Genomic DNA, 27518 nt, shown 5'->3' with positions numbered 1-27518 from the left:
GAGGCAGCAACTAAGAGGTTAATGAGGAGGCTAGAGCGGCAGGGGACCTTCAAGGCCCTGCCCTGTTGCAGTTCCAGCTCTGATTCAGGTGGTTTGGCACCTGACGTACCATTTAAAAAATATTTCGACAATTTTCTCCCCTACTCTCAACCAAATGTACTCCACCAGTGTTTTAAGCCATTTGGAAGTTTCTGGCTTCTGAGACATTCACTGGAACAGACCGCTGCCTTGCTCCTTGAACTGGTCTCTGCTTTGTTTGCCGATTTCCCAGGATTACGCTTACGTCATTTCCTTTCGCCCTTAGGCTGCACACCATAACCCCAGAGGGCACACTGGGGGAATAAGATGCCCCTTACGTAACTTGTTACGTATGAGTCCAAAGATCCAAGTCTCACTGGAGTGTCTGCTGAGTTTTCTAAGAAGTGTGAAAATTCACTTTGACAAGGGTTTATGTTGTCTCTTTTAGTCAATTGAATGCTTTAAAAAGCATTTTGTTATTTCAAAAATAGCCGAAGGAAATGGGGCAAGAAGAAAGGACAGTACTGCTACTCTGTGGCAGACACTTAGCAGAAGTTATTGTATCTGATTTAATCTTCTCTGAAATCCTCTTTCCTTCTAAGAAGACGGAGGGCTGAAAATGAGTAGCTGAGTCTCATACAGCTGGAGATACCAGCCCTGGGCTGTAAAGCCAGACCCAGGTTCTGCCTATAGAATGTGCCTGTGTGTGTGTGTGTGTGTGTGTGTGTGTGTGTGTGTGTGTGTGTGTGTGTGTGTGTGGACAGCTCTGTTTCAGGTCCTGTTCTCTTGAAGACAAACTTTGCCCACTGACATAAAGCTGATAGGGAGCTGAGACCATTCTGAAGACTTCCAGTGCCTTGGGGGCCAGGCTGAGGCCAGCTCTTTGATCTCTGTGCCAGAGATACCCTCCTGGACCTGGCTGTGCCCAGATGGACTGGAGGCTTTGTGGCTGGAACCCTGGCTCCTTAATGATCCCCTTCCCCTTTACCTCAGAGCTATGGCAGACCCCAAAGCAGCAGGTCCTGTGTCACATACTTGCCTGTCACGAGCTGGGTCCCATTGCTTCTTCTCTCTCTGTTCAGGGAAGTGACATGGAGAAGAGATCACGCCAGGGTGTATGTTTGCAGTGGCCAATCTCACCAAGCCTCAAAGAAAAAGCTTAACCAGGAAGCTTGAGGAAATGGGGTTCTGGTCATCTAACTTTTGAGTCATTGGGAGATGAAACTAGAAGGTTTGTCGTTAAATATATTTTTGGTAATTCTCTTATTTTTAATCCTTACATTGAAAAAGTAATTAACACACAAGGCAAAACATTCAAATTTTGCTAAAGAGGAGGTAATAATCAATGAGTCTCCCTCTCACCTGAGATGCCCGTTTACTCATTCTTCTCCTCAGAGGCCATCGCTATTAACAGTGTCCTGTGATCCACCAGAAATATTATCTGTAATCTTTTTGTATACAATAACAAGTGTGTATATTTTGTATCTGTCATGTAATCATCTGTCCATCCATGTAACCATCCATCCTTCTATTCCAACGTATGCTTAACTCTTGTTGAAAATCATTTGATATTCTCACATTTATTTTCTCATCTTGGTTTGGTGTGTTAGGACCAGTACATCCCTGACAGAAGGTCTTGTGTGTCCCCTGGGATGCCTGTCTGAGGTCCAGTCCTCATTATAAAGTCCTCTAGCTGGTGAAGGTATAGCACCGAGTCATACACCAACCTCCCTGAGAGGTTGTGTTGCCACACCCTGCACCATACTCCTCCTGGTGTTTGTCCTTCTCTCCAAAGCGGAATATAAGACGATGCTGTAGGAGTGGGGTGATAATTTTCCCTCTGCTCTTCTAGGTTCTTGGCTGATAGCTCGTGTAATAAAAAGGCAGATTAACAGGAGAAAAACAAATTTAATTACTTATGCACATATGTACAGGAACTCCATAAAGATATGAGACCCAAAGGCAGCCTGGCCATCGAGACTTACATACCATCCTGAGCTAAGAAGAAGGATAGGGGTCTAGGGCTTCAAAGGGGAGGGAGGCAGTTTGCAGGGAGAGAAGAAGAGCAGATATTTGGCAAACAAACATTTGCCCTGCCGTGCAGTTAAGTCTCTCAGATGAAAAAGTTACCTCTGGTAATAGCTTTCTTCCAGAGATACAGACCTCCTTTCTAAATTCTTTTAGGCAGTTAAGGGGAAGGTAAAAAGCTTTAACTGAGCCTGCTGGGCCTTGATTGACTCCACTCAAAATAATCCTCATACCAAAGAGGGATATTTTGGGGTGGCATGTTCTGCTCCCCTTCAAGGCCCTGTGGGATGGATGGATCCAGTTGGGTGAGATTTCATGGAATCCGTGCTTCAGCAAAGACTGCCCTTACTGATCCCTTGCTAGAGAAGGATCCTGATTTATAATCCTGCTCCCTACATGGAGACTACCTTTTTACATAATGTTGATTGCTAGATAACCGTATGCTCCAACAGAAGGAGGTAAGTTGTCTCTCCAGCAAATTTTTTTCCCAGTTAAGTATGGCAAGAATGAAGGGCTGAGAAATGGCTAAGACCCCAGTTTTTATTACAACTTCCTCTGAATTACCACGTGAGAAGCCAGTACTCTACTGGGCCTTGTCACGGGATAGTCACAAGTAGAAGGCACCACAGGGATATCCAATGCAAATGGCTCATTTTACCAATGAATCTTAGGCCCAGACCAGAGACAACACATGAACAAGTTTATACAGCAAACTAGTGGCGCTTCAGAATTTGTAGCTGTTGCCTCTGGCCCTTCTCCTGCAGTTTTGAAGGACTCTGCCCTGTAGACACATGGTACACCTAGGACATTTGTAAACAGAGGTAGAATCAGACCATAAACATTCATTGACTTTTGGATCCAAACTGGGTAGCGTGGTGACTTAGTATCGATACTATTCTTGGCACATTCTTGGGCCAGTGGAAAGACCTTATTCTGGACCAGCATGTGTTTTTATGACTCAGGAGAACTCCTTGCTGTTGGGATGACTCCGATGTTTGTTTTACATGAAGATTACCAAACACCTCTTGGTACTTTTGAAAACAGTGTATGAAATGGAGAGTTACTCATTGCCTTGCTTACTGCCCTCTGCCACTATTTCTGTTGGCTTGGTATGCCGGTAGCCATCCAAACATCTAGGTTTGGATGAAAGGGTTCCCCGCAAATCCGCCATCAACATGGACAGAGAGAGGCCCATGGGCATTTTTATCTACACTAAGTGGGTCATACGCTTTGGGCAAATTCTTCCTGACTAGCAAAGCCCTCTGTGGGTTTTGGTTAACCGGTCATCCTGCAGTGATCCAGAGGTGGATATTATAGGACCACAGCTCTTCAGCTTTTTTTTCTTTTGCAAATTTATTTCCAACTTTCATTACTCAGGGTCATTTACATAAATCAATGAAAAGAAATTTTTCATGAATCAAAAACAAGCCATATAGTCCTCTGGTCTCAAGTACTACAGAGACCTCGGTAAACAGAATGGAACATTTGGGATTTGGTTTACTGTTCCTCTAACCCAAGGGTCAGTAAAGGTCAGATAGTAAATATCTCATGCTTTGTGGTCCGTTTGGTGGGCCATGATTTTCTGACTCCTGCTCTAGGCTCTAGTTAGTTAGAAAAAGAAGACCAAGGGATGGAGTATTTGAACTGGCTGCCCAGTTACTTGAATGTGGTCTTTAAAAACTTGAGCTTTAGAGTTGGACAGATGTAGGTTTAGTTCTGTGGTTCTGCTGCTTAGTGGGTAAGTTTAGGCATGTTAGTTTCCTTGTCTATAAAATGGGGACAGTAATAGTCTCCCCTTAAAGACTCATGAGGATCAAGCAAAGAAAGTCACTTGCCACAGGGCTGGTATCTCTAAATGATAGTATAACTAGCACTATTACTGATAACCAAGACCAATGAATAAGAGGGACTATTCAATAGCATGCAGTTGAGGAACTGACCTATCTGTTTACCTTCAAAGGGAGCGAGGTAGGGAATGCCAAGAAAGCTCTTTTCATCATCATCTTCTAAGGGGGAAAATCTGAGACTGGATCACATTGGCTTTGCATTGTTGCTAGGAGCCTAGTGCTAACTCATGACAGGCCGTCTTCCTTTCTCCACAAAATGAGTCCTTACATCATTCAGAGGAAAGTGCAAAACAATAATCCCTTTCTTTTACACACACACACACACACACACACACACACTCACTCTACCTGGAACAATTCAAGCACAGGTCTATGATGCAGTAATTCAAGGAATATCTAAGAATGCATTCTCATCTGGAAGTTCCAGGTTCTCACAGCCAACATATTGTGGTGGAAAGAGATTGGGTTTTGAATGAACACAGATCAGCCTGTCATTTCCCGCTCTGCCCTTTCCTAGCTATTTGACAGCAGGCAAGTTACTGAATCCTGCTTCCTCAATTGTACACTAACTTACAATCACTTCTCACACTGTACAAAATGTCTGTCTTAAAAGATGCTGCAAATAATTGCTGCCCAGCCGGACCGTACAGGCTGGGATCCAAATGACCAAATCTGCACACCCTGCCCTTTATGGCAGACTTGGAACAAAAAAAGGCCGAAGTGATTCTCAGCATTTTAGCACACGCTGAGTCATTACTCTAGAAGGTTCTAATCCTGCAACCATGATATCAAGGAGACCTGCTGAGAAGACAATGTAAAGCCTACTCCACCCTCTGTGGCCTGCCAGCCTGACATTGATTGTACCTCCTCCATTGGCTCTATCTGCTGTCAGGTCACTTGCTTTTCTGTGTTCACAATTGTCCCCGAGAACCTTTGCTCAAAGCTGTAAGTCATGTGACATCTTTAGAAACAACATGATTCGCTCTAAACCATGCTCCACCTGCTTTGCAGCCTGGCCGATAAATCTTCATTCCTTGATTGGGGATTTTATTTCAGCACACAGGGAAAGGCCGCCATCTATTCAGTGATGAAACTAAATGGGACAAGGCCTGCTAACTTAACAGGAGCCAGGCAGGTGTGCAGACGAGATCAGGAGGTAGTTTACTCTCCTGTTAACATTTTTTTTTTCAGGCAAAACAGCAGTGCAAGCATGATGACAAGTGGTATTTGACATTTGGCCTTCATGTCAGGGAGCAATAGGGACTGGTGGGGACCGTGGCAGACTGGAAAATCTGTGTCTGTCTAAAGGACAATCACTTCTCAGTTCTAGCTGATTGTTGCCACTCAGGAATGAAGTCTGAGGATAGCTAGATTTTTCCAGTACTTTAAGAGATGGGAGAAATCTGGATTTTGATGTGAAATCTACTAGCTTTTACATTTTGTTAAATAATTCAAATTAAAAAAACAGCAACAACAACTGTGTGTTACTCTTGCATTTATAAGCACTTACATAAACTGAAAGAGAGAACTGGTGGGGAAAAAATGAAGTTGGGATGGGGGAAGATGGTCATGTGGACCAACACCTCAAAAATTGTATACAGGGCTTCCCTGGTGGCGCAGTGGTTGGGAGTCCGCCTGCCGATGCAGGGGACGCGGGTTCGTGCCCCGGTCGGGGAAGATCCCACATGCCGTGGAGTGGCTGGGCCCGTGAGCCATGGCCGCTGAGCCTGCGTGTCCAGAGCCTGTGCTCCACAACAGGAGAGGCCACAACAGTGAGAGGCCCGCGTACCGCAAAAAAAAAAAAAAAAAATTGTATACAGCCTTTCTTGTAACACACTCCAAGTGCAAAAGCTTGCCTATTTCATTCAAGTTTTGTCACGTTCCTTAGACATTACTTACTAAGGCAGGAAAGTGGTCAAACACCTTTAAGTACTTTTCAATAACAAGGTCAAAACGAAGAGTATTGATGTTTAGTTAAGAAGAATTTAAATGATTAACAATTTATTGGCAGTTATCACTGCAAATTAAGAGGTTTTTAGAATTCCCAACTTGTTATCGTTAATAGTGTCACTGAGTGTTAATAAGTTACTGCTGACTGAACTTAACAGTAAAGAAAAGGAACACTTGCCTAAAGGAGTGAATGCGTTCTGTGACTTCTCTCCATTATTTTTAGTGTAAAAATATATGAATATATTCTTAGTGGCTGAGAAAGAGACCTCTTTGGGAGGACTTGACATGCTGTGTAGGCATGGGGAAGAGACACACTCCAAGCAGCATGCTGGAGGCAAAACAGCTGGGCAGCTGTTGGACAATCCATCAGGCTCGTGTTTTGCTCAATGGACTATGGAAATTGAGAGTGAGAAATTTGGGGGAGTCTGAGGAGGAAGAACAAAGATGCTTCCCACGAACTTCTATTAGGTGTTTGCTGGGTGGTGTGTGATGTAAAACCTCTTCCCCTTCTCCCCATACAATAGTGATTACCGTGTATTGGATTGTGGAATTGCATCTGTTTTCAAGTAAGGGACGGTGGGCTGACTGTGAGCACCTAGATGGGGTGGGTAGAGGAAGGAGGCAAAGTCACCCATGGCAAGAAAGCCTGCCACTTCTGTGTTAACCCAAAGCCCTAGGGTGTCCTGGAGTCCAGGACACTGATATCAAGGAACACTGCAGATCTCACCCAATCCCTACTGATCTCAGAGAGGCAGCAGTGAATGGTGGCTTGAAGTAAGATCTTAGTTTTCTGCCCAGGAATTGCACCAGGGCAGCCTGGATGAAAACCAGGAATCCTGGCTGCTCGTCCACCAGAATCTAGAGGCTGGAAGCAAAATTCCCCTGGCCCTTGCCCCCATTGAAAAATGCATTTCTCAAGGAGGCAAAAACTGTAAAAACAGGTACAAAGTTTATTGTTAGAGACACAGCACAAGTGGAAGATCACACAGGGAAACAGTTTAGTTAAGGCAGAAGGCAAGCAGAGAGATACATACCAGGAGAGAAAGGGTGTGGGCGTCCCCCCTAATAAGGAGGAGTGCGGTAAAGAGGCGGTTAAGTCAGTTATATCCGCAGTTCTTCCGGGTCTTTGTTTACCTTTGGCCAATTACCTGGTTTCTTTTTCCACACCTGACCCGTCCTAGGGCCCTCCTCAGCATGTGTGCACAACTCTTTTCCAAGATGGATTCCAGCCCAGAGGCCTATGGGGGCCTTGGCATCACCTATTATGGGGTGGCACCCCCTCCCTTTTGACCCCCAAGGAAACTTTCTGCGCATGTGCGGTGTCTCCCTTGCCCCAAGGATGGGAAATATGTGACCTCTTGATCTTTTACTCAGACAGGGCCTAGCCCCTCCCTGTCCCTGCCATAACTGTTATATTAAAGTGTCCACAGGGGGCAAAGTCCAGCTATTTACTCTGTTCTTGTTGTTATTTCGATCTCGAAGTGCAGACAGGAGGCTGGTTGTAAATACCTAGCCTGGAGCCCACTTGCCTCCTGCCTCAGGAAATGTAAACAGGAGACTAGTTGCAAATGTCCGGCCTAGAGCCCATCTCTTTCCTGCCCCAAGAAATGTGAACAGGAGGCCAGTTGTAAATGCCTAGCCTGAAGCCCATCTATCTCCTGCCTCGCTATGACCATGTTTTATCCTAGCACTTAATCCGATCGACTGGTTTTCACTGAACACCTTGGGTGTCTGGCATTGTACATGCCGTTATATGGTGGATACAAGGAATGACAAGACATGATCCTTGTTTTGATGTCATGATTTAAGAGCCAACCAGATAAGGCCTTGACACAGAAAGAAACCACACTCAAATAAATGAAAGATTTTACAAGTTGGACAAGATTGAGCCTTTCTTCCCAAGCACCTGGGATGAAGGACTTTCACCTCAGTTACTGTGGAGTGAAGTGGTGTTGGTGGTCCAGTGGCCAGCATACCAGACCACTTCCAGGGATGGCAGGAAGAGTTGCTGCTGGAATGACTTCAGGAATGCATAAAAATTCAAGGTATGATCACCTATGTTCATTAGAAGCCCTGGTTGCTTTTGGCAAGGTCATCAGACATTAGTTTGAGCTTCTGGTCAACTTCAAGACTAAGGAGTTTTTTACATCCTTTCCTTGTGCTTTCTCTAGGCTCCTTTCCAAATCTGTATCCACAGGAGGAGCCTCTTGTTCAGTGCCTGAGTTGGGAAGGCTTCTGCCACTTACCAAAGTGACCTCCTAGATCCTGCAGACTTGGGTCCCCCTTGTACCTGTACCTTAACAAAGTCTTAATGAGCACCTAATGCGTATTGGGTCCAGGGGTAGTTACAGGCCCTTCCCTTGCAGAGTTTAAAGTCTAGTGGGGAAGACATGCAGACATCAAGGAGACAATCTGAACGTGATGAAACGTGACGTGCAGGATATTACAGGCATGAAAAGTAGGTTGGGGGCTCAAGATAGGATTACTCAAAGAAATGGCGTCAGAGTCAATTAAGATTTCAGGTTCTAATGTAAGAAGTAATACAGTTCTAGAATGCCATGAACTGCGACTGGCTCTTAAAAAGGGGGAAATGGATCATGAAAAAGGATGTAGTCCACTTGTGCGCTGGGCCACGTTTACATAGAGCACCGTGAATCAATCTGTCTCAATAAGCTACCAGTTTGAGAAATGCACATTCTTCTCTTAAGAAGGAACTTTCCTGGTGAGAGGTTTACCATTCTGTGGTGATTGAATGACTCAGTTTATCACTTGTGAAATAAACATATAACACTAGTTAAGAGGAGATTGGGCAGTCAATCTGGTGGAATCAGCAGGGACTGAACAGTTGACAGATCGATAGCCACATATTTAGCGGCGTATTAGAAGGAACCAAAGAAAGAAAAAACACAAGTCATCTAGGAGGCCCTGAGATGCTTCCTTGGGCTTCATTGTTAAACTAAAGCAATAAAACAGCCAGTTACTTTTACCAGCAAAAGAGGCTTAACCGGGAGCAGAGAAGAATTGCAATTTGGAACATGCAACTATGGTGAAACATGTGCAAATCTGGTAAAGCAAAGGAGAGGCGACTCTTTTATGGAGGAGAAGGGGAAGTTGGGAGGGGCTGTTATAAACAAAAAAGTCCACTGGAGGAAACTGGGGGTCCAAAGTCTAGGGGCTTTTCATTGGCTGAGTTGTGACAGTCTCTCACTGGCTGAACTGTTGCCAGACAAGCGGAAATTTTTCTTCTTCCTGCTCAGGGTAGTAAAGTAGGGTCTCTCCCTGCTGGGGATGCAAAGTATGTCTCTTCCTGTTGGTCTGTGCATGAGAGCTCTCCCTTCTGGTCCCCTGACTCCATTGTAGCGGGGTTTCCGTTCATGAATTTTTACAGGTGATGGGAGCCATTTAGAAGCATGATGTTGACCAACCTTTGAAACAGTTTAGTGGTTAAGCAAAGATGTTGCTTTAGCCTGTGTTTATCTAGAGCTTCCCTCAAAGCTGGAAGAAGGAAGGAAGGGTGGCGTCGAAGAATTCTGCCTGCATCTCAGTAAGGGAGGCTGAGAAGCAAGTATTCGAGCATACTGCCTCTCTGGACAGAACTCTAGAAGGAGAGGAGTGGATATTGATAGAAACTCTCAGTATCTGCCGCCTGGCCTCTTAGGCTTATGATAAACATCAAATAAGATACTTAGCCTGGGATCTGGTAGTACACTAGCTTTCTATTGTTGCTGTAACAAATTGAGACAAATTGAGTGTCTTAAAGCAGCACAGATTCATTTGTTTTCTTATAATTCTGCAGATCAGAAACGAAAATGGGTCTCACTGGGCTAAAATCAAGGTGTCAGCAGGTCTGTGTCCATTTCTGAAGGCTCTAAAGAAGAGTTTGTTTCTTTGCTTTTCCAGCTTCCAGAAGCTGTCCACGCATTCCTTGGCGCATGGCCCCTTCCTCCATCTTCAAAGCCAGCAATGTTGGACTGGGTCTTTCTCATGTTGCCATTTCTCTAGCTCGCTCGCTCTCACCTGCCTTCTTCTACTTTTAAGAATCCTGGTGATTATATTGGTCCCACTTGAATAATCCAGAATAAACTCTCCATCTCAAGTTCAGTTAATTAGCAACCTTAATTCCCTTTGGCCGTGTAACTGACATAGTCACAGGTTCTGGGGATTAGGACATGGGCATTTTGGGGGAGTGGGCATTATTCTGTATCCGTATTATTATGCTGGTACACAATAAAAAGTCAATCAATGGTCCTTATTTATTACCAGTACTCTTAGTAACTTCCTTCTCAAGTGTGAAGTTACCTACTGGCCTTCATTCTTCAAATGCAGGACTGAAGCCTCAGCTCTGGTAGATTTTAGAAAGCCTTCCTGACTGGCTCAGGGGGGCAGGGACATGGCCAGACCCCACCTGGAGGGCTGTGTCTGGTCTAGGAGGAACATTGTAATGGGATGTAAATGGTTTGAGGTGCTGCAACCAGGTTGGTGAGGAATTTGAGGAAGAGAAAAATCTGGGCAGAGAGGAGAGCTTCCTTCATGTGTCTGGAAAGCTGGTGGGTGGAGGAGAAATTAGGCTTCACGTATTACAAGCGTGTTGTGATTAAGAGCATGCACCTTGCACAGGTAGAGCTGGGTTCACATCCCATCTCAGCCACTCACCAGCTGCCTGGCTTTGGGCAAATGACCTCACCTCTCTGATCTCCAGTTTTTCATCTATAAAGAAGGAATAATAATAGTATCAACCTCGTGAAAGTGTTTCGAGTCGTCAGTGAGATAGTGCATGTGAAGTGTCTAGTACATTGCCTGGTGCTAACTACTATTATTATTAACTGGTTCCACAGGGTAGAAAAATAACCAGTGGGTGGAAGCTACAGGGAAACAGATTTAGGCTCATGGTAGAGGAAGAGCTCTGTAATAGTCAAAGCTGTCCCATGGTGAGATGATGAGACGTGTGACGTCAAAAGCTCTCCTTCACTGCACCTGTTTGGGTGTTGACTAGACATCAGCGCATGGACTGACGACACCAAAGTCAGCTGGGTGCTTTCTAAAAAGTCGGGAGGTCTAGGACCCACCTGATGTGCTGAATTGGGATATTGAGGGATGGGGCTTAGAGATCTGCGGGGTTTTTAAAAATTAATTTATTTATATTTATTTTTGGCTGTGTTCGGTCTTTGTTTCTGTGTGAGGGCTTTCTCTAGTTGCGGCAGGCGGGGGCCACTCTTCATCGCGGTGCACGGGCCTCTCACTATCGCGGCCTCTCTTGTTGCGGAGCACAGGCTCCAGACGTGCAAGCTCAGTAGTTGTGGCTCACGGGCCTAGTTGCTCCGTGGCACGTGGGATCTTACCAGAGCAGGGCTCGAGCCCATGTCCCCTGCATTGGCAGGCAGATTCTCAACCACTGCACCACCAGGGAAGACCCGGTTTTTAAATAGACTTAATTTTTAAAGAAAATTTATAGAAAGTTTAAAAGTTAAAGTTTTTAGAAACTTTACAGTTTTAGATTCACAGCAAAATAGAGCAGCTGGTACAGAGAGTTCCCATTGACTCCCTTTTCCCACATGTGGACATCTTCCCTCACTAACAATACCCCACCACCGCAGTGGTACGTTTGTTACAATTGACAGACGTACACTGACACGTCATTGTCATCCAAAGTCCATAGTTTATGTTAGGGGTCACTCTTGGTGGTGTACATTCTACGGGTTTAGAGAAATGTACAATGACATGTATCTGCCATTATAGTATCATATAGATACCGGTTTTACTGCCCCCCAAACTCCTCGATGCTCTGTGTTTTCATCCCTACCCCTGGCAAACACTGATCTTTTTACTGCTTGCCTAGTTTGCCTTTTCCAGAATGTCATATAGTTGGAATCATACAGCAAGTAGCCTTTTCACACTGGCTTCTTTCACTGAGTTATATGCATTTAAGTTTCCTCCGTGTCTTTCATGGCTTGATAGTTCATTTCTTTTCTATTAGCACTGAATAATACTGTATTATCTGAATATACCACAGTTTATTTATCCATTCACATAATGAAGGGCATCATGGTTGCTCCCAAGTTTTGGCAATTATGAATAGAGCTGCTCTAAGCATCCGGGTGTAGCTTTTTGTATTTTGGAGATCAAAAGCAATCCAGAGACAGATTTGGGGCTCCAGACCAGGTAATCAGGACAAACCAGATAATTTGTCTGAGGTTGAGATTGAGGGAAGACTGAAAGCTTCCCTGGTTCTGAAATTCTAGAATTCCACGTAGTTCTTGCATCAGGCTTTGGTTTGGACTAGGCATTAGCCTTCTCTCTGGACTTTTCTCCCCCAAACCAAAATCATTCTCTTGATCAAAGGATCAGTGTCGATGTTTGTGGTTAGCACAAAGTTATCTAATATAAAGAGCAATTTTTCTAGTTCTGGAGACGGAGAGTGGGCTGACCTGTTCTTCCAAGTTCAAGACTGTCTGGGTTCAAATCCAGACTCTGCTACCCACTAACTGTGACATTGGGCAAATCTTTTAACCAACCTGTGCCTCATTTTCCCCTTCAGTAAAGGTTGCTAATAATATATTTACCTCCTGAGATTCTCGTGGGTATTAAATGAGTTCATACACATAAAACGTTTAGAAAGAGCATGTCTAACTGCCTGGTACAAAGTAAGCTTTGCATGAACATTACTTGCTATCATTATTGTCATCATCATCATTTTTATCCTTATTATTACAAGTTACCAGACATGTGAGTGCCTCTGAAGTGAAGAGTCCTTCCTGGTGAAGAAGTGGGGGAGCTGGAGTGACCCCTGGAGGCATCTCACACCAGCCTGTGCTTCCTGCACGCTGTGGTTGCCTGAGGGGAGGAGCCACTTCAGTGGATGCCAGTCCGCTCTGGTACACCTGAGGCCGCAGCGGGGCGTGGGCGTCCAGGAGCATGGATTGTCCAAGACGGGCAACAAGGTGATGGCTTTCCAGAGCTCACAATGCCTTTTCCTTCCCCTAGGGGCGCACTCCTCTGTTGTCCTTCTCCAGGAGCTAGGATCACATGTCCCATAAGTTGCTAGTGCCTGGGCAGAGACGGAAGTTTTGTTGTGTCCGTCACTCTGCAAACATCCCTAGAGAGGATGTAGCCAAAGGACCCTGGACTCAAAGGCAGAGCGCAGCACAGGTTTAATTCTGGCTGCTTGACCACCTGGTTCAAATTCCAGTTCTGCTGCTTCTGAACTTGGGCGAGCTTCAGAGTCTCCATTTCTTTTTTTTTTTTTAACATCTTTATTGGAGTATAATTGCTTTACAATGGTGTGTTAGTTTCAGAATCTCCATTTCTAAGACGGACTAATTCTTTTCCTCTCAGGGGTGTCATGAGGAAATAAGTCAATGGGTGTGAAAATATTTTGTGAACTATGCATATTTTAAGTTATTATTAACTTATCTGTTTAAAGGTCAACAGATGAAATGTTGGTTATTATTTATAATTTAAAAGATGAACACAGAGTGAAGTAAGTCAGAAAGAGAAAAACAAATACTGTATGCTAACACATATATATGGAATCTAAAAAAAAATGGTTCTGAAGAACCTAGGGGCAGGACAGGAATAAAGACACAGATGTAGAGAATGGACTTGAGGACACGGGGAGGGGGAAGGGTAAGCTGGGATGAAGTGAGAGAGTGGCATGGACATATATACACTACCAAATGTAAAACAGATAGCTAGTAGGAAGCAGCCGCATAGCACAGGGAGATCAGCTCGGTGCTTTGTGACCACCTAGAGGGGTGGGAGGGAGATGCAAGAGGGAGGAGATATGGGGATATATGTATATGTATAGCTGATTCATTTTGTTATACAGCAGAAACTAACACACCATTGTAAAGCAATTATACTTCAATAAAGATGTTAAAAAAATAAAATAGGATTTCCCTGGTGGCACAGTGGTTGAGAGTCCGCCTGCCGATGCAGGGGACATGGGTTCGTGCCCTGGTCCGGGAAGATCCCACGTGCCGTGGAGCGGCTGGGCCCGTGAGCCATGGCCGCTGAGCCTGCGCGTCCGGAGCGTGTGCTCCGCAACGGGAGAGGCCACAACAGTGAGAGGCCCGCGTACTGCCAAAAAAAAAAAAAAAGGGGGGGAGGTCAGGACACTGGATGTGAACTTTACTACTGCCCCAGGCAGTTCTGAAGTCACTGAGTTCAAAACTCTGTGGCCTCAACAGGGTTTCTTGAGCCTAGCAATTTTCTTTCTCCTTTCTTTTTTAATTTGGCGGCTATGTTCACATGTGTGTTCAATTTCTGAAAATTAATCAAGCTAGTTACTTAAGATCTATGTGCTTTTTTGTGTGCACCTTAGACTTGAATAAAGACTTTAAAAATAAACAAGTAAACTAAATAAATTATGGTGTTAGAAGTAAATATATATTATATTTCTAGCTTGGACCCCAAATGACTGATTCCAATGGCGGTGGATTTGTCAACAAAAGAACAGGTACTAATTTGACCCAGAAAACACCTTATATTTGGGGAACAGGTAAAGGTCTCCTTCAGGTGAGACAAAAGCAGTGGGGCTTCTGGGTAGCCCAGGTTACAAGAGAGTGGTCTCACAGGCCAAAAAAAGAAATTCCTGGTCTTTGCCTCTGCTTTTCCATGCCCATAACTGCAAAGTACTCTCACACACAGTTTATCTTCCAAAAGAAGATTCCCTGAAGGCTCGTCCCTTTGTGTTCCTCTTTTATCTTATTTTATTTATTTATTTTATTTTTTATTTTTTATTTTTTTTGCGGTACAGGGGCCTCTCACTGTTGTGGCCTCTCCCGTTGCGGAGCACAGGCTCCGGATGTGCAGGCTCAGTGGCCGTGGCTCACGGGCCCAGCCGCTCCGCGGCATGTGGGATCTTCCTAGACCGGGACACGAACCCGTGTCCCCTGCATCGGCAGGCGGACTCTCAACCACTGCGCCACCAGGGAAGCCCTCTCCCCTCTTTTTATTTGGCTTCTGGGTGTGGTTCTGGTCAGGACCTGTGTCGAGAAGTTTTCCCCAGCAAGTCTTGTTCTTCAGGATAGATCTGAGAAGCTCCTTCTCACTGGGGTGTCAGTGAATGCTTTTCCCTGGATTTCTGGCTTTAATCTGGCCTCCTGCGTGGATACAAAGGAACAGGTCTCTCGAGAAGGAATTTCAAGGCCTCTGGGAGCCAGAAGCGGGTGACTTTGAAGAGCAATAGAGAAACCTTAAAGAAGCCCTGAAGCCTCACCCCACGGTGTGGCCTTTTGAACGCCAGCCCTGGGAGAACCGACCATTGGCATGGTCACGGTGGTGACTTGCCTTCTTGCTTGGAACTGACACTGTGTTTCCTGCTTGTCTGCTTGGTCTAAAAGGTGAGAAAAGGCCCACAGACAGACTGCTCTGCTCACAAAGAGAGAGAGGACTGCGCTGAAGAAAAGCAATTGTAGGGTGTGACCAAAACGCCCAGAAAGTCTCAGCTACTGGACGCCTCACCCAGTTTCTGCTGGTGCCTGAAGGCCCTGCAGCTAATTAAGCCACTTAGTCAACATTCCAGCCACTCCCCTGTCTGGGGGACTGATTGGGAAGGCTCAGTCTGGGAAGCTTCTGGGGCTAGAGAAAGAAATTCTCAGGCCTCAGGGCCAAATCCAGAGCTCTGTTAATCAAGGGAGCACCTTAAAATCAGAATCCCATTGGGAAGGGAATAAATGCCCAGGCTCTTTGGTTGAAAGATCACATTTTGGAGAATCCAAATTTAGGGATGTTGATCTTGGCAATTGAGTCCTAAGGCGTCTTCCTTTGTCCTCATCAGTTTCCCCTGAAGGTCATGTTAGCTGAGCCCAGATTGGTTCATGGCTCCACCCTCCCCCAAGAATGCTGGAATCCCTGGAGCCACCACGTTTGGGCAGGGCAGCTGGATCAAAACCAGCAGCAGGGAAGGGCCAGCCCTGGGTGGTGCTGACCCACCCCTTCCTGCCACCCACTGGTTTTTCTAATGCAGGTGTTTGTGCTTTTGCTCTCTTCTCTCTTCTTCTCAGATTTCCTAGTCTTTGAGAATACTACCCTCTAGAACTGTGTCACACAGAACCTGTGACTAGAACATGTTTTTCATTCATTCATTCATTCATTTATGTATTTAAACATACAATAATTGAGCATCTACTATATGCCAGAAACCATGCTGAGTGGGGGGAAGACAGAGTCAAGTAAGTCAAGATCTTGCCTTCAAAGAGTTTATATTCTAGGGCTTCCTTGGTGGAGCAGTGGTTGAGAATCTGCCTGCTAATGCAGGGGACACGGGTTCGAGCCCTGGTCTGGGAGGACTCCACATGCCACGGAGCAACTAGGCCCGTGAGCCACAACTACTGAGCCTACGTGTCTGGAGCCTGTGTTCCGCAACGAGAGGCCGCGATAAGTGAGAGGCCCGTGCACCGCGATGAAGAGTGGCCCCCGCTCGCCGCAACTAGAGAAAGCCCTCGCACAGAAACGAAGACCCAACACAGCAAAAATAAATTAATTAATTAATAAACTCCTACCCCCAACATCTTCTTTAAAAAAAAAAAAAAAAGGAAAAACAAGAAAGAAATGCACTAATCAAATAGTAGAACTATTATTCTTAAAAAAAAAAGAAGAGTTTATATTCTAGTGGGGAAACAGACAAGTAAATTGTGATAAATACCTTGAGAGAGGTAAGCACAGGTAAGCTCGGGTAAGCTGCAGAAGGAGCGTCCAAAAAGCAAATTTGGGAGTCAACAAAGACTTCCCGAGGGAAGTCACACTTGAATTGAGTTTTGAAGAAGAAATAGAAATTAGTCTATGAAGGCTGGGTTGGAGAGTAGGGTGGGGAGGACATCTTAGCTGGAAGAGACGGTTTGCCTCAAGGCAAACTGATTGGGGCCAAGTTCCGTGTGGCTCAAACCCAGAGTGCATGCCCCATGAATCTCCTCCAGTTGATTGAAGTTATGTGAAGTTTTCAAATGTATTTTCATGTTGTTCCGTGAACCAGAGGGGGTGGCGGTTACTTCAGAATCGACATGCCTCTGGGGACTGGGCTGGCCAGTGTGCTCCTAGGCCATGGCTCAATCTTTACTTTTCGAAAGGGTTCCCAATTTGGGAAGATCAAACGCCCCCATCCCACTCTGTCTCTTGGGCCTGGAGGTTTACTGTGCCTTGGTGTCTTATTTCTGTTTTGGGTGGTGAGCCTTTCTGGAAATGGGCAATTCCACTGGGTCAAGGCCAACTTAAGTCTCCACCCTGGGGAGGACTTCACAGAAGTCCAAAGGTTTTATACTTGAGACTGTATTCCTGATGCTCTTTGAGAGGTAGTCTAGGCCATTCCACAGTGTGGAAGCCTACAGCAGTGGGAACTTCCCAGGCTCCCACCCACTTGGACCCCCTTCTAGAACTTTCTTTTTGTAAAGAGCACAAATACCATTTGTTGCTAAAGTGACTTATTAAAACTCAACAGTAGCTAAGCTATCTGAATGGTCATTTTGCACCATTTTGGGCATTTAAGACAAAGAAAGCAAACTAAAATTGAATATCAATCATATGTTAGATGCTGTTGGTGCTTTCATAAGTATTATCTTATTGAAGGCTCTGTAATGACCCAGTGAGTTGAATGTTATTGTCCAAGAGATTAAATGAATGCCTTGTCCCAGCCACAGCTGGAAAAGGTAGATTTTAACCAAGAATCCGATGACCACGTTATTATGTAATTTCATTCCACTGAGGTGCCTTGTCTCAGCTGCTAATCAGAGCCAGTGTTTTGACTTACGGCTCTTGGCAGAGTGAGTGCGATTTTACTTACTCCCTCATGGTTTTGTCTCCCATTACTTCTTCCCTCTCTCCTACTACTTCTTGTGTGAGAACATCCAAAGTCCCACCTGACTCTCTATTTGCGATTCATGTCATTAGCCAGTTTGAGCCCCTTGGCCTGGGAAGTGATATGGAGAAAGGATTCCTTTCCCTCAATTTTTCATCTTGAATGTTCCTGTGAGTGCATCCTGTCCAGTTCCACGGGAGTTGACTATGAATGAGATAGGTGGACTCTCAGTGATTCAGTGGTGGATTTGGCTATTGGCTGGTCCCAATGCCAGTTCACCTGTTTGACTATATTCCCACGGCATTGACCTGCCCACCTTAGAAGTCTAGACTGAGAATTGGTCAAGCGTGGATGGGGGATTAAGATGATGCCTGTGTCTGAATTGTATACTGAATTTGACCCCAAACTCAGCTTTAGTAGCACTAGAAAAACATGTTTATGTAGCAGAGATAGGAAAGGTAAAAACGGAGCTAAAGACATAAAGAAATGGTTGTCACTGTTATTATTGGTTTGTCTCTTATCTCTAAGTCACCCATGATCTCTAAGCTCATTCAGTGCTGGATAGAATAGAAAGGAGGCTGCATCTCTGGAACTGAAGGCTATTGATTACCACCTCCCACCCCAGGAGAATTAGAGAATCACAGAATTTTAGAACGTTAAAGAATTTCTAATCCAGCCCTCTTATTTTACAGATTAAGAGCCTGGGACCTCAAATATAAAAATCTGCCCAAACTGATACCTAAACCCCATTGGTATTTCATATTAAGAGTGTGTTTTTATCATTTCGTAGTGCCGGGTGAAGAGACTGGTTGTTGGAAATTCCCAGCTGTTTTAGAGTTCCAGTCCCTTTTCCTGTGGGTGTGACATTCTTTAGGGAACCAGGGGATTCCCAGATATGGGACAGTCACAACTGTAATCACCGTTTTGTGGTGCTTGGAGCTGACAGCACTGGTATTTCCGGCATTCTTTTTCAAATACCTTGACCACCTTGGGGGAAGGCCCCATCAACAACCACTATTTTTGCTCTTGAGGGTCTGACCTAGTGTCCGCCCCTTAGGGCCATTTCTGGACATTGTCTCTTCTGTGCCTCTGAGGTCTTTAGAGTTGAGTAGCAGAGGGTCAGATGGGTGATGCCCATTGCAGACCTCACATCCTCCAGGCAAAAACACACCGGTTGCTTTTAGCTTCCTTGGGGAACATTCTGTTGTCACCTCATTGAACCAGCGAAGGAGGAAACATAATTTGGTGCCAGTTAAGTTGACACAGAAGTGTGTCAGGCAGGAAATCCGAATCCAGCACCACATCTAATGAGCCTGTTACTAGAGGCTCTTGGCAGAGCAAGGGAAAGCAAATGCAAATGCAAAGCAGGTCCTGAGAACTGTTTAAAATTTAGCACCAGCCCCGTTACACGTTCCCTTTGGAGTCACAGAGGATGTGTTGCATGATAAGCTGAGCTTGACTTTGAAACAGGACTCACATGGATTTGTGTGAGAAAGACGGGGCAGTGACTGCAAAATTAACAGCTGTTTAAACAGTTTAGTGGAGAAGCTAAGGCTGAAGGCAATTATAGGCTCATGGTTCAAGTTTAAATTATACAAACAGCTCTCCCATCGCATGGCCTTACTTTGCTGGGCAATGGAGAGAGATGTGGACTAATTGGCTTATACTGTATTAAAGAATTATATTGCTAAATCTTCCATCCGGAAGGCACCCGGGTAGAAATAGAGGTGGTGAACAGTGTGGGGAGAGCATCAGGCTTGATGGATTTGGTATAACCAAGCCATGCCTGGGCTTTCAAAATCCTTATTTCTTGGTTCCGTCTGCATGGCCACAAGTTGTAGGGAGGGAACATTCATGAGGGAATAAGTGTGCACATTCGAAATAACCTATTGTCTTTATACAGTGGACCTACCCGATCAGGCCTTGCCCTTTCTGTTCATTGCCAAAGAAGTAAATCTGCAGGCTGTCGTGACCTCGGGCCTCCTCCTGTGTCCAACTCACCTTTCTCTGATATCCATTTCTTTTGCTTGGAACTGGGACAGTCACTGAACCTCCACCATATTCATGATGGTAATGGGATGCAGCATTACTGCCTTGACTCTTATTTGAATCAGAGCCTGTGCTAAAAACCAATGCGTGGACACCAAGATTGGCATCTGGTGGGAGCTTCGGTCTCCGGTTTGGACCAACAGATTTCCAAATTGTGTGTATGCCATTTATTTGCTAAGCTCTGGACAAACTGCCTAGGTAATTTAGGAGACCCCTTATTCCTCCAGGTTTCTGTTCAAATGTCCCCTTATCACGAAGCCCTCCTTCTCTGACCACTGGATGCAAAATAACTCTGCTTTCTTCCCACCTGTCACCCACTTCCTAGTACATTATCTCCACTTGAAATATATTTATTCGTTTATTTGTTATCCCACTAAAATGTACAGCCCGTGAGAGCAAGGGCTTTGTCTATTGTGATATTTTATCACCTAGAATAGCATGGGGCCTGTAATATATGGCCAATGGGAATTTGTGGAACAGATGCAGAATGGTATGAGGGGTGCTAGGTGGTATGCTGCCAGTCTACTGTAGAAGGGCCTGGTTCCCAGGAGAGAGCACAGTGCCCTCTATAGCTGCTCTCCAATTCTTAATTTCTTTGAGCAAACACTTATCAAGTGCTTGGGACCAGGTGTTAAAGGTGCTCTTAGGGTTCAAATATTGGTAGAGGATGTAGACATTTAAATTAAATCCATCCTTTAAGATCCAGCTCTGGTATCAGCCCCTCCTGGGGGCCTTTCTTGAACAGGCTTCTTCCCCAAAGTTAGGTTAGGCACCATTCTTACCGTGTCCCATAGCATCCTGTACAGGGCCTTATCATGGCCCATATGTAAAGCAGACAAGTACCACACAACGTGCTTTGTGTTTCCCCTTAAGAGCTCCTTAAGCACGAGGATTACACCTTACTCATCACTGACTATAGTGTTGGACACACAGAGTCCTCAGTAAACACCAGTTATCCTTGTTATCACTGCTGTTACTATGTGCATTCAGTAACCAGCATTCACGTAGCTGTGGACGTGTGTGATCTCATTTGAAAAACTATATCTGTTCTAGGGATGTAAAGAAAGTTGTTAAAAGAGTCAATCCTAAGAGTTCTCATCACAAGGAAAAAATTGTTTTCTCTTTCTTTAATTTTGTACATATATTAGATGACGGATGTTTTCTAAACTTACCGTGATAATCACTTCATGTTGTATGTAAATCAAATTATTATGCTGATCTCCCTGTGCTATGCGGCTGCTTCCCACTAATGACCACCTAGAGGGGTGGGATAGGGAGGGTGGGAGGGAGACACAAGAGGGAGGAGATATGGGGATATATGTACACGTATAGCTGATTCACTTTGTCGTACAGCAGAAACTAACACACCACTGTAAAGCAATTATACTCCAATAAAGATGTCCAATAAAAATTATCATGCTGCTTACCTTAAACTTATACAGTGCTGTGTGTCAATTATATCTCAATAAAACTGGAAGAAAAAACCCCAGAATTATAGGAAGAAATAAAGAGCATTGGAAATGGTGAATATAAAATAAAGCAAAACCAAAACTATATCTGTTCTTCTGAAGATATATAAGGCTTAGAAGCAGCTCTGTATTATGCTATACAATATTATTTAATGTTATGTTCTATAATAGTCTCCATTTCAAGCTCTCCTTGTGTTCTGGGGGATGCAGGGATCACTTAGACTGGTCTAGGATCTTTACAAAGAGTTCTCCGGGGACTCCCTGCATCCCCAGAGGCCAGCCAAGGCTCTGATGTACTTTAATAATGATTTTCTATGTGCAGAGGTTAGGAGCGCCTCTGAGCCTGGAGCACATGTTTAACTTCAAGAGGGCAAGTGACAGGCATTCTCTCAGTACTTGTGGGTTCATGACATTTTGATGCTGCCACTTTGATGAGGCAGTTTTGATTCAGGGCTTCAGGGACATTTTGTCATGGCTTAAAAGACAAATCATTAAACATACAGTGATTTTGTGCAACTAAGAAGTGTGGCCAGGAGGCATCCGGCCACGCTGCTGGATCGGGTGTGTACGTTAACCTAATATTTGTGTGTTTTCACTTGGACACGGCTGCCTTGATGCTTGACACTTTCATCACATCACGTGGATCCTGCCAGGATGTCTGGTTTAAATACGTGTGAGTCTCACTGAAATACCAACCACGTGCCTGATTCTAACTTCGGTGGCAGGAGGGCTTCGAATGAAGCAGAAGGCAGGGGATTCCGCTCTCAAGGGGCTCCTAGAGTTTTTGCCAAGGGCTGGCTAACGAACGCATTCACCACTTCTGAACGCGTACGGCCCCCATTCTCCGTTGGCAGCTTCCTGGTTTACAGCTTCAGATTACTGGCTGGAGAAGTGTTTAAAAAATATAAAAAGATCCTAATGCAAGCATAGAAATATGGTCTATCCGTGTTAAAAAGATGGTTTTGATCATTTTCCCTGCTGTACTGTAAAAAGAACTTTTCCGTCTGTTTCACTTGGTGACGGGAGGAAGTGGTACTTACTGCTCACCGGTCAGAAAGCCCCCGTCTGCTTGCTGTGAGCTTCACGCCCTATTTTCTTCTTTAGACTGTCTGAGCGATCATTAACACACACGTATGCCGGATAGAGATCGCCCCCAGACTAACCAGATGAGTAGAATATTAGGCCATTAAGGGAAGCCCAAGAAGCTTATATTTTGACTAATGTTATCATCTGGGCGTCCTACCAGACCATGTCACATTATTCCTAGTTTTAAAATATTCTGTTATTTATTTATTTATAATTTTTATTTTTTATTGAAGTAGAGTTGATTTACAATGTTGTGTTAGTTTCAGGTGCACAGCAAAGTGATTCAGTTATACATATACATATATCCATTCTTTTTCAGATTCTTTTCCCATATAGGTCATTACGGACTATTGAGAAGAGTTCCCTGTGCTATACAGTAGGTCTTTGTTGATTATCTATTTTATATATAGTAGTGTGTATATGTTAATCCCAAACTCCTAATTTATCCCCCCCTGACCTTTCCCTTTGGTAATCATAAATTTGCTTTCTAAATCTGTTTCTGTGTTGTAAATAAGTTCATTTGTATCGTTTTATTCTGGAAGCAAGTATATTAGGCAGCCTGTTATGAAAAAGTAAGTCTTGTGTTGGGTCCCTGGTCTTGACTCTGAGACTCTGGAAGCTAAGCTTGGTGTCCTGAAAGAACGATGGTGCAACTGGGTGGGTCCCCGAACTTAAATGTCACGCTTGTCGTGAATGTTCCCTGGAGAAAGGAACCACTTGTGTTGGCTGCCGTGCCAGGCCCCCAACATACATTATCATGTTTAACTTCCACAAGGTAGGCCTTGAGCCCTTCTTTCTATAAACAACACAGCTAGCAAGTGATAGAGTCATGATTTGAACCCAGGCTCTCTGCTTCCAAAACCCACACCATTTCCATTATAACCAGTGATTCCAGACCACTAACCTGAAGAGTTCTGTTGGTTCCAAAGGAAGATCTCCCCAGGCTGTGGTGAGAATATCTGGATGAAGCTGCCCATCTGGGAAGGTATCGTCATTTATTCGGAGACTGTGACTTGTCTTTCTAGGTGTTAAAGAACTTGTTTTGTTTGTTTGTCACGTGACGGTGGTTGTAAATGGCAGCTAACAAAGGCGTCCTAAGACGTCAAAGTGAAAACTTGGCCTCCTATGTTGGTCCCCAAGCTTAAATTTGAAATCTTACTGGCCTGGGAAGTGACGTAGCTGGAAAAAAAGGCAGTATACTCATTATCCTGGCAAGGGCTCCATTGGCAGAGTCTTAGCATAGCTTGGGTTCACATGGGGTTTTTCTGGAAGAGGGCTGGGGTGCCTCTACGGGTGAAGGTGATCGCATGCTTCTTAAAGCCATACTTCTTTGACACGGGGTAGCATGACTATTGGCAGCTTAGAGGAGTCCTGATAATGCAAGTGACCTTTTAAAAACCACAATGGAATGAATTTTTTTTTTACTAGATAAACCATCTTTTCCAAAAGAGAGGAAAAACCTGGACTGCTAGCATTTATGACTTTTCAGTGTCCAGAATGGGGAAGGCTTGAGCTCAGAGGCATTTAATTTAGCGGTGACTTAGGCTGGGACGCTCCTGACCTTGGATTATTCAAAAGCCATCTTCTTGCTGTTGATACAAGAATGAAAGAGCTCAGGTTTTGAAGCCAGGCATATATGGAGTTTGACTATCCATTCCTTTTAGCCTGTGACCCTGGGCAAATTACTTTCTGTAAAACAGGGCAGAGATACTTGCCTCAGAGAGTTACCATGGTGGGCAGCTCTTGGAAAAACCTCCCACTGCCTATGTGATGCCTTTTTCTGTGATGATCCAAGATAACAGGGACAAAAGCACTTGGCGTGTTGGTGTTCGGTGTGTCCTAGTAACCTGCTTATAGGCAAACTGGAATTCAGGGTGCCCTGAATTGCCCTGGTTTTTACTTTTCTGCCCATGGTTCCAGATTCCCAGCTGTGCCTGGGGAAGGCTGTTTCGCCTCCTACAACCTGAGACCCTCAAACTGCAGAGATGCCCAGTGGACTCTAAGCACTGCCTCCCCTTCTGTTTTAGTGCCAACAACATGCCCAAGCAGGTGGAAGTACGGATGCACGACAGCCACCTCAGCTCGGAGGAGCTGAAGCCCCGGCATCTGGGGCTGCGCTTGTGTGACAAGCTGGGGAAGAATCTCCTGCTCACGCTGACCGTGTTCGGTAGGTGACAGGCCTGCCCCACCCTCCCCTCTTCCCCTGGTCTCTCCTGGCTAAGTGTGGAAGCTGGTTCTGGAAGCCAGCCCTCGCCCTGGAAAGCAAGCCACACGCTCTGCCTAACTCTGCCTTTACCCAGGCACGGCTGCCTCAGTGATGTCATCTTCCCTGCCACCTGCCCTAGCCATGTTTGCCCCCTTGGGATTCTTGTGGTTCTCAGATTTCAGTATGCGTGTACATTTCCCATGGGTATGTCAGCATGCAGGTTCCCAGGCCCTACTCACAGAGACTCTGGGCCACTTGGAGTGAGACCTAGGAATCTGCATCTTAGCAAACCTTCTAGGTGATTCCAAAGCAGATGGTCAGTATACCACATTTAGAGAAGTACCTGTGTCCAGAAAAAGGCAACAGTTGCCCTAAACCCCACTAACAGGGCTCCCAAGGTCTGACCTTCTTCAAGCACCTCATTAACTTAGATTCAGTTAGCACATTGGCTAACGAGGTCCGTGTGGAAGAGGCTTGCCCCAAAGCCTTGACCCACTCCAGCTCCACCTCAAAAGCCTTACTCCCCTGCCTCTGGCCTCACCCAAGCTCTGGTTGTCCTTTCGTGTGACTGTTGCTACAGACTTGGCCTTGGGTTTTCGACCAGGATTGATTGAAAATGGGGAAAATTACGGTTTCTTATAGTGACAACCACATCTTTTCCTTTCTCAACTCCCCCTCCTTGTTCTTCAACTCTTATGAGGCTATACAGTGAAGCAATGAAGAGCCATCTACACACACACACACACACACACACACACACACACACACACACACATCGTCCATGGCTTCTCCTTCGAGTCAGTCATCTTGGATGTCGGTGGACTAGAGTCAGGACTGGGAACTTGCCCCCCAGCTCAGTTCACTTAATAGAAGAAGACCACAGGTATGGTAGGGTTTTCCAAGGGTTACCCTCTACAGAAGCAAATTTCATTCATCACAGGTTTTGAAGAAGTGTGTTTTTCACCTGTGGAAGAAAAAAAGATAAGGCTTTTGGCCATGTTACTCCCTTTGCATATCTGGCGTTAACACCATAGCCACATATCTAGGACCTCCCTCCCCCTCTTACTCCAGAAGGTAGTTTATGTTGGCCACCAGTTTGGAGAGATCCAAGGTTTTCTTGTGGAATCCCTGCGTATGCAAAGTGAAAGGCTCCTGCTAGCATCTCTGCCCAAATTGTTTCCTCCCAAATTATATATTTTTAGACACCCCCCTTGACCTCTCCTAAGATCAGCAAGTCTCAAGATCATGTACAAGGACATAGAAGTCAAAGACAAAACTTCTTGAGGATAAGCCATGGGGAAATGATCAGAAGTCAAAGAAAATAGAAGAATAAAGAAAACACCCCAGCTTGGTCCCTTAAATGTTCCTTTTATTTGGTATTCAGTTCAAAAGGGAAGAAAAACATTAAACACCATGGAATGTGGCCAGCCTAGGCTGTGAAGAGAAGCAGTATCTGGCACTGTGGATTATTTCTGCTGACAATCTGTGACTCTGCAAGTGGATGATATCCTCAAAGAAGTCAGAGTCAAGTTGCCAGGTTATATTTCCCACAAAGCCTTGAGAAGGCTCTTCTTGACTCTTCTAGTGCTGCCTTTTAGAATAGTTGGAGATACAAAGTATTTTCTCACGAGTCATCAAAATCAACTTCACTTTTCTAATGGTATTTTTGTTATGTGTTAGTCATCATCTGATGATGGAGAAGTATGAGGAAGGTCAATGTCATTGAACTACATCTCTAGAGCTATTCATCTGATGAGGGCAAAAGCTAAATTCATATTTTTCCCCCTTTCTTATAGGTGTCATCCTGGGGGCAGTATGTGGAGGGCTTCTTCGCTTGGCATCTCCTATCCACCCTGATGTGGTTATGTTAATAGCCTTCCCAGGGGATATACTCATGAGGATGCTAAAAATGCTCATTCTGCCTCTAATCATCTCCAGTTTAATCACAGGTAAGACCACCTCTGTGGCACCGGGCCAAAGCGGGTCATACTCCCACTCCAGCTTTTGGATTGACCATAGATTCTCAATTTGGTTGAATCAGTGAATGTGATCATCTGTGTCATTTCACTTCAGAGCCTTGGTTTTTCCTGTCTCTAAAATTGGGATAAGCATCCCTAAAAATAGAGTTTGCCATCTATTGGTTGGTCCATCTGTCTGTCTAGCAATAAAAGATAAAAAGGAAATAGCCGCATGTTAAAAGTGATCATATCGAGTGATTTTAATTTTTAATGTATACTTTTCTCATTTCCCAAATTGTATTTGTTCAGAAACTGACAAATAAAGGTAACAAATAGAAAAAGAAATTTTCTCTTTACTACTTAATTGGGTGTAGAGGGAAGTGGGTATTAAAAATAAATGAAATACTAGATATGAAACCCTTCGAGTTTTTCAGAAGAAAGGTACCCTTAATGTATAGGTCATGTTCACTTGTCCTTTGGCTGAAAGAGTTGTTTTATTTGAAAGAATTTTTTTCCCCTCCCTGGGCTTATACTGATAGTTTCCTCCTTACCAAATAATATTATTCAAACAAGGTATAAATAGATGAAGTTTAGAGACTAAGCTCTGAGTTAGGGATGAAGAACTGGGCTTTGGTTTATATCTGGGTGCCAACAGGCTGGGTGACCTTGAGAAAGCTGTACCTCTGGACCATCCACCTTCTGAAGGTAGTGAAGCTCTGGTAACTCCAAGAGATTCAGATGCTACAGTCTCATAGCTGGTTGATCAGTGAATCCAGTGAGGGAAAGCTAGGACTCAGTGTCAGGAGGATCTTATCATTCAGCCTCAGACTGAGTGAAGCTATGTTTTACTTTAAATGCTCCTTTTTAAACCAGAGAAAATTTGTTCTCCATGCCTGTTTAACAGATTGTACACTGGCCAACCTGGTAAGGAAAGCTCACTTCCGTTGGCCAGAATTAGACTTCAGGTTGTAAGGCGAAACGTGTCACATGTGGGTCAGCTTCATTCAGAGAATTATTAACATCAGTGATAACTTCCTCCCCCACGGCAAAAAAGACTGATCCCCAGAAAGGGTTGCATCTCTCAGTCTAGTAAAAGCAGGAACTGAAACCAGGAAG

The 27518-nt window shown here is 44.7% G+C and overlaps 1 protein-coding gene across 1 annotated transcript in view; it reads left to right on the top strand.

Moving 5' to 3' along the window:
• Positions 1-27518, top strand: part of SLC1A2 (solute carrier family 1 member 2) — a 93245-nt gene that overhangs the window by 19125 nt on the left and 46602 nt on the right. Inside the window, exons 2-3 of the mRNA XM_082660036.1 lie at positions 24266-24405; positions 26241-26393. Of these exons, the coding sequence (XP_082516162.1) occupies positions 24266-24405; positions 26241-26393 (293 nt within the window). The remainder of the gene's footprint in view (positions 1-24265; positions 24406-26240; positions 26394-27518) is intronic.

Source organism: Grampus griseus (assembly GCF_964374135.1).
Source record: "Grampus griseus genome assembly, chromosome: 8".
Classification (NCBI taxonomy): domain Eukaryota; kingdom Metazoa; phylum Chordata; class Mammalia; order Artiodactyla; family Delphinidae; genus Grampus; species Grampus griseus.
This window is presented reverse-complemented; position numbering and strand designations above follow the sequence as displayed.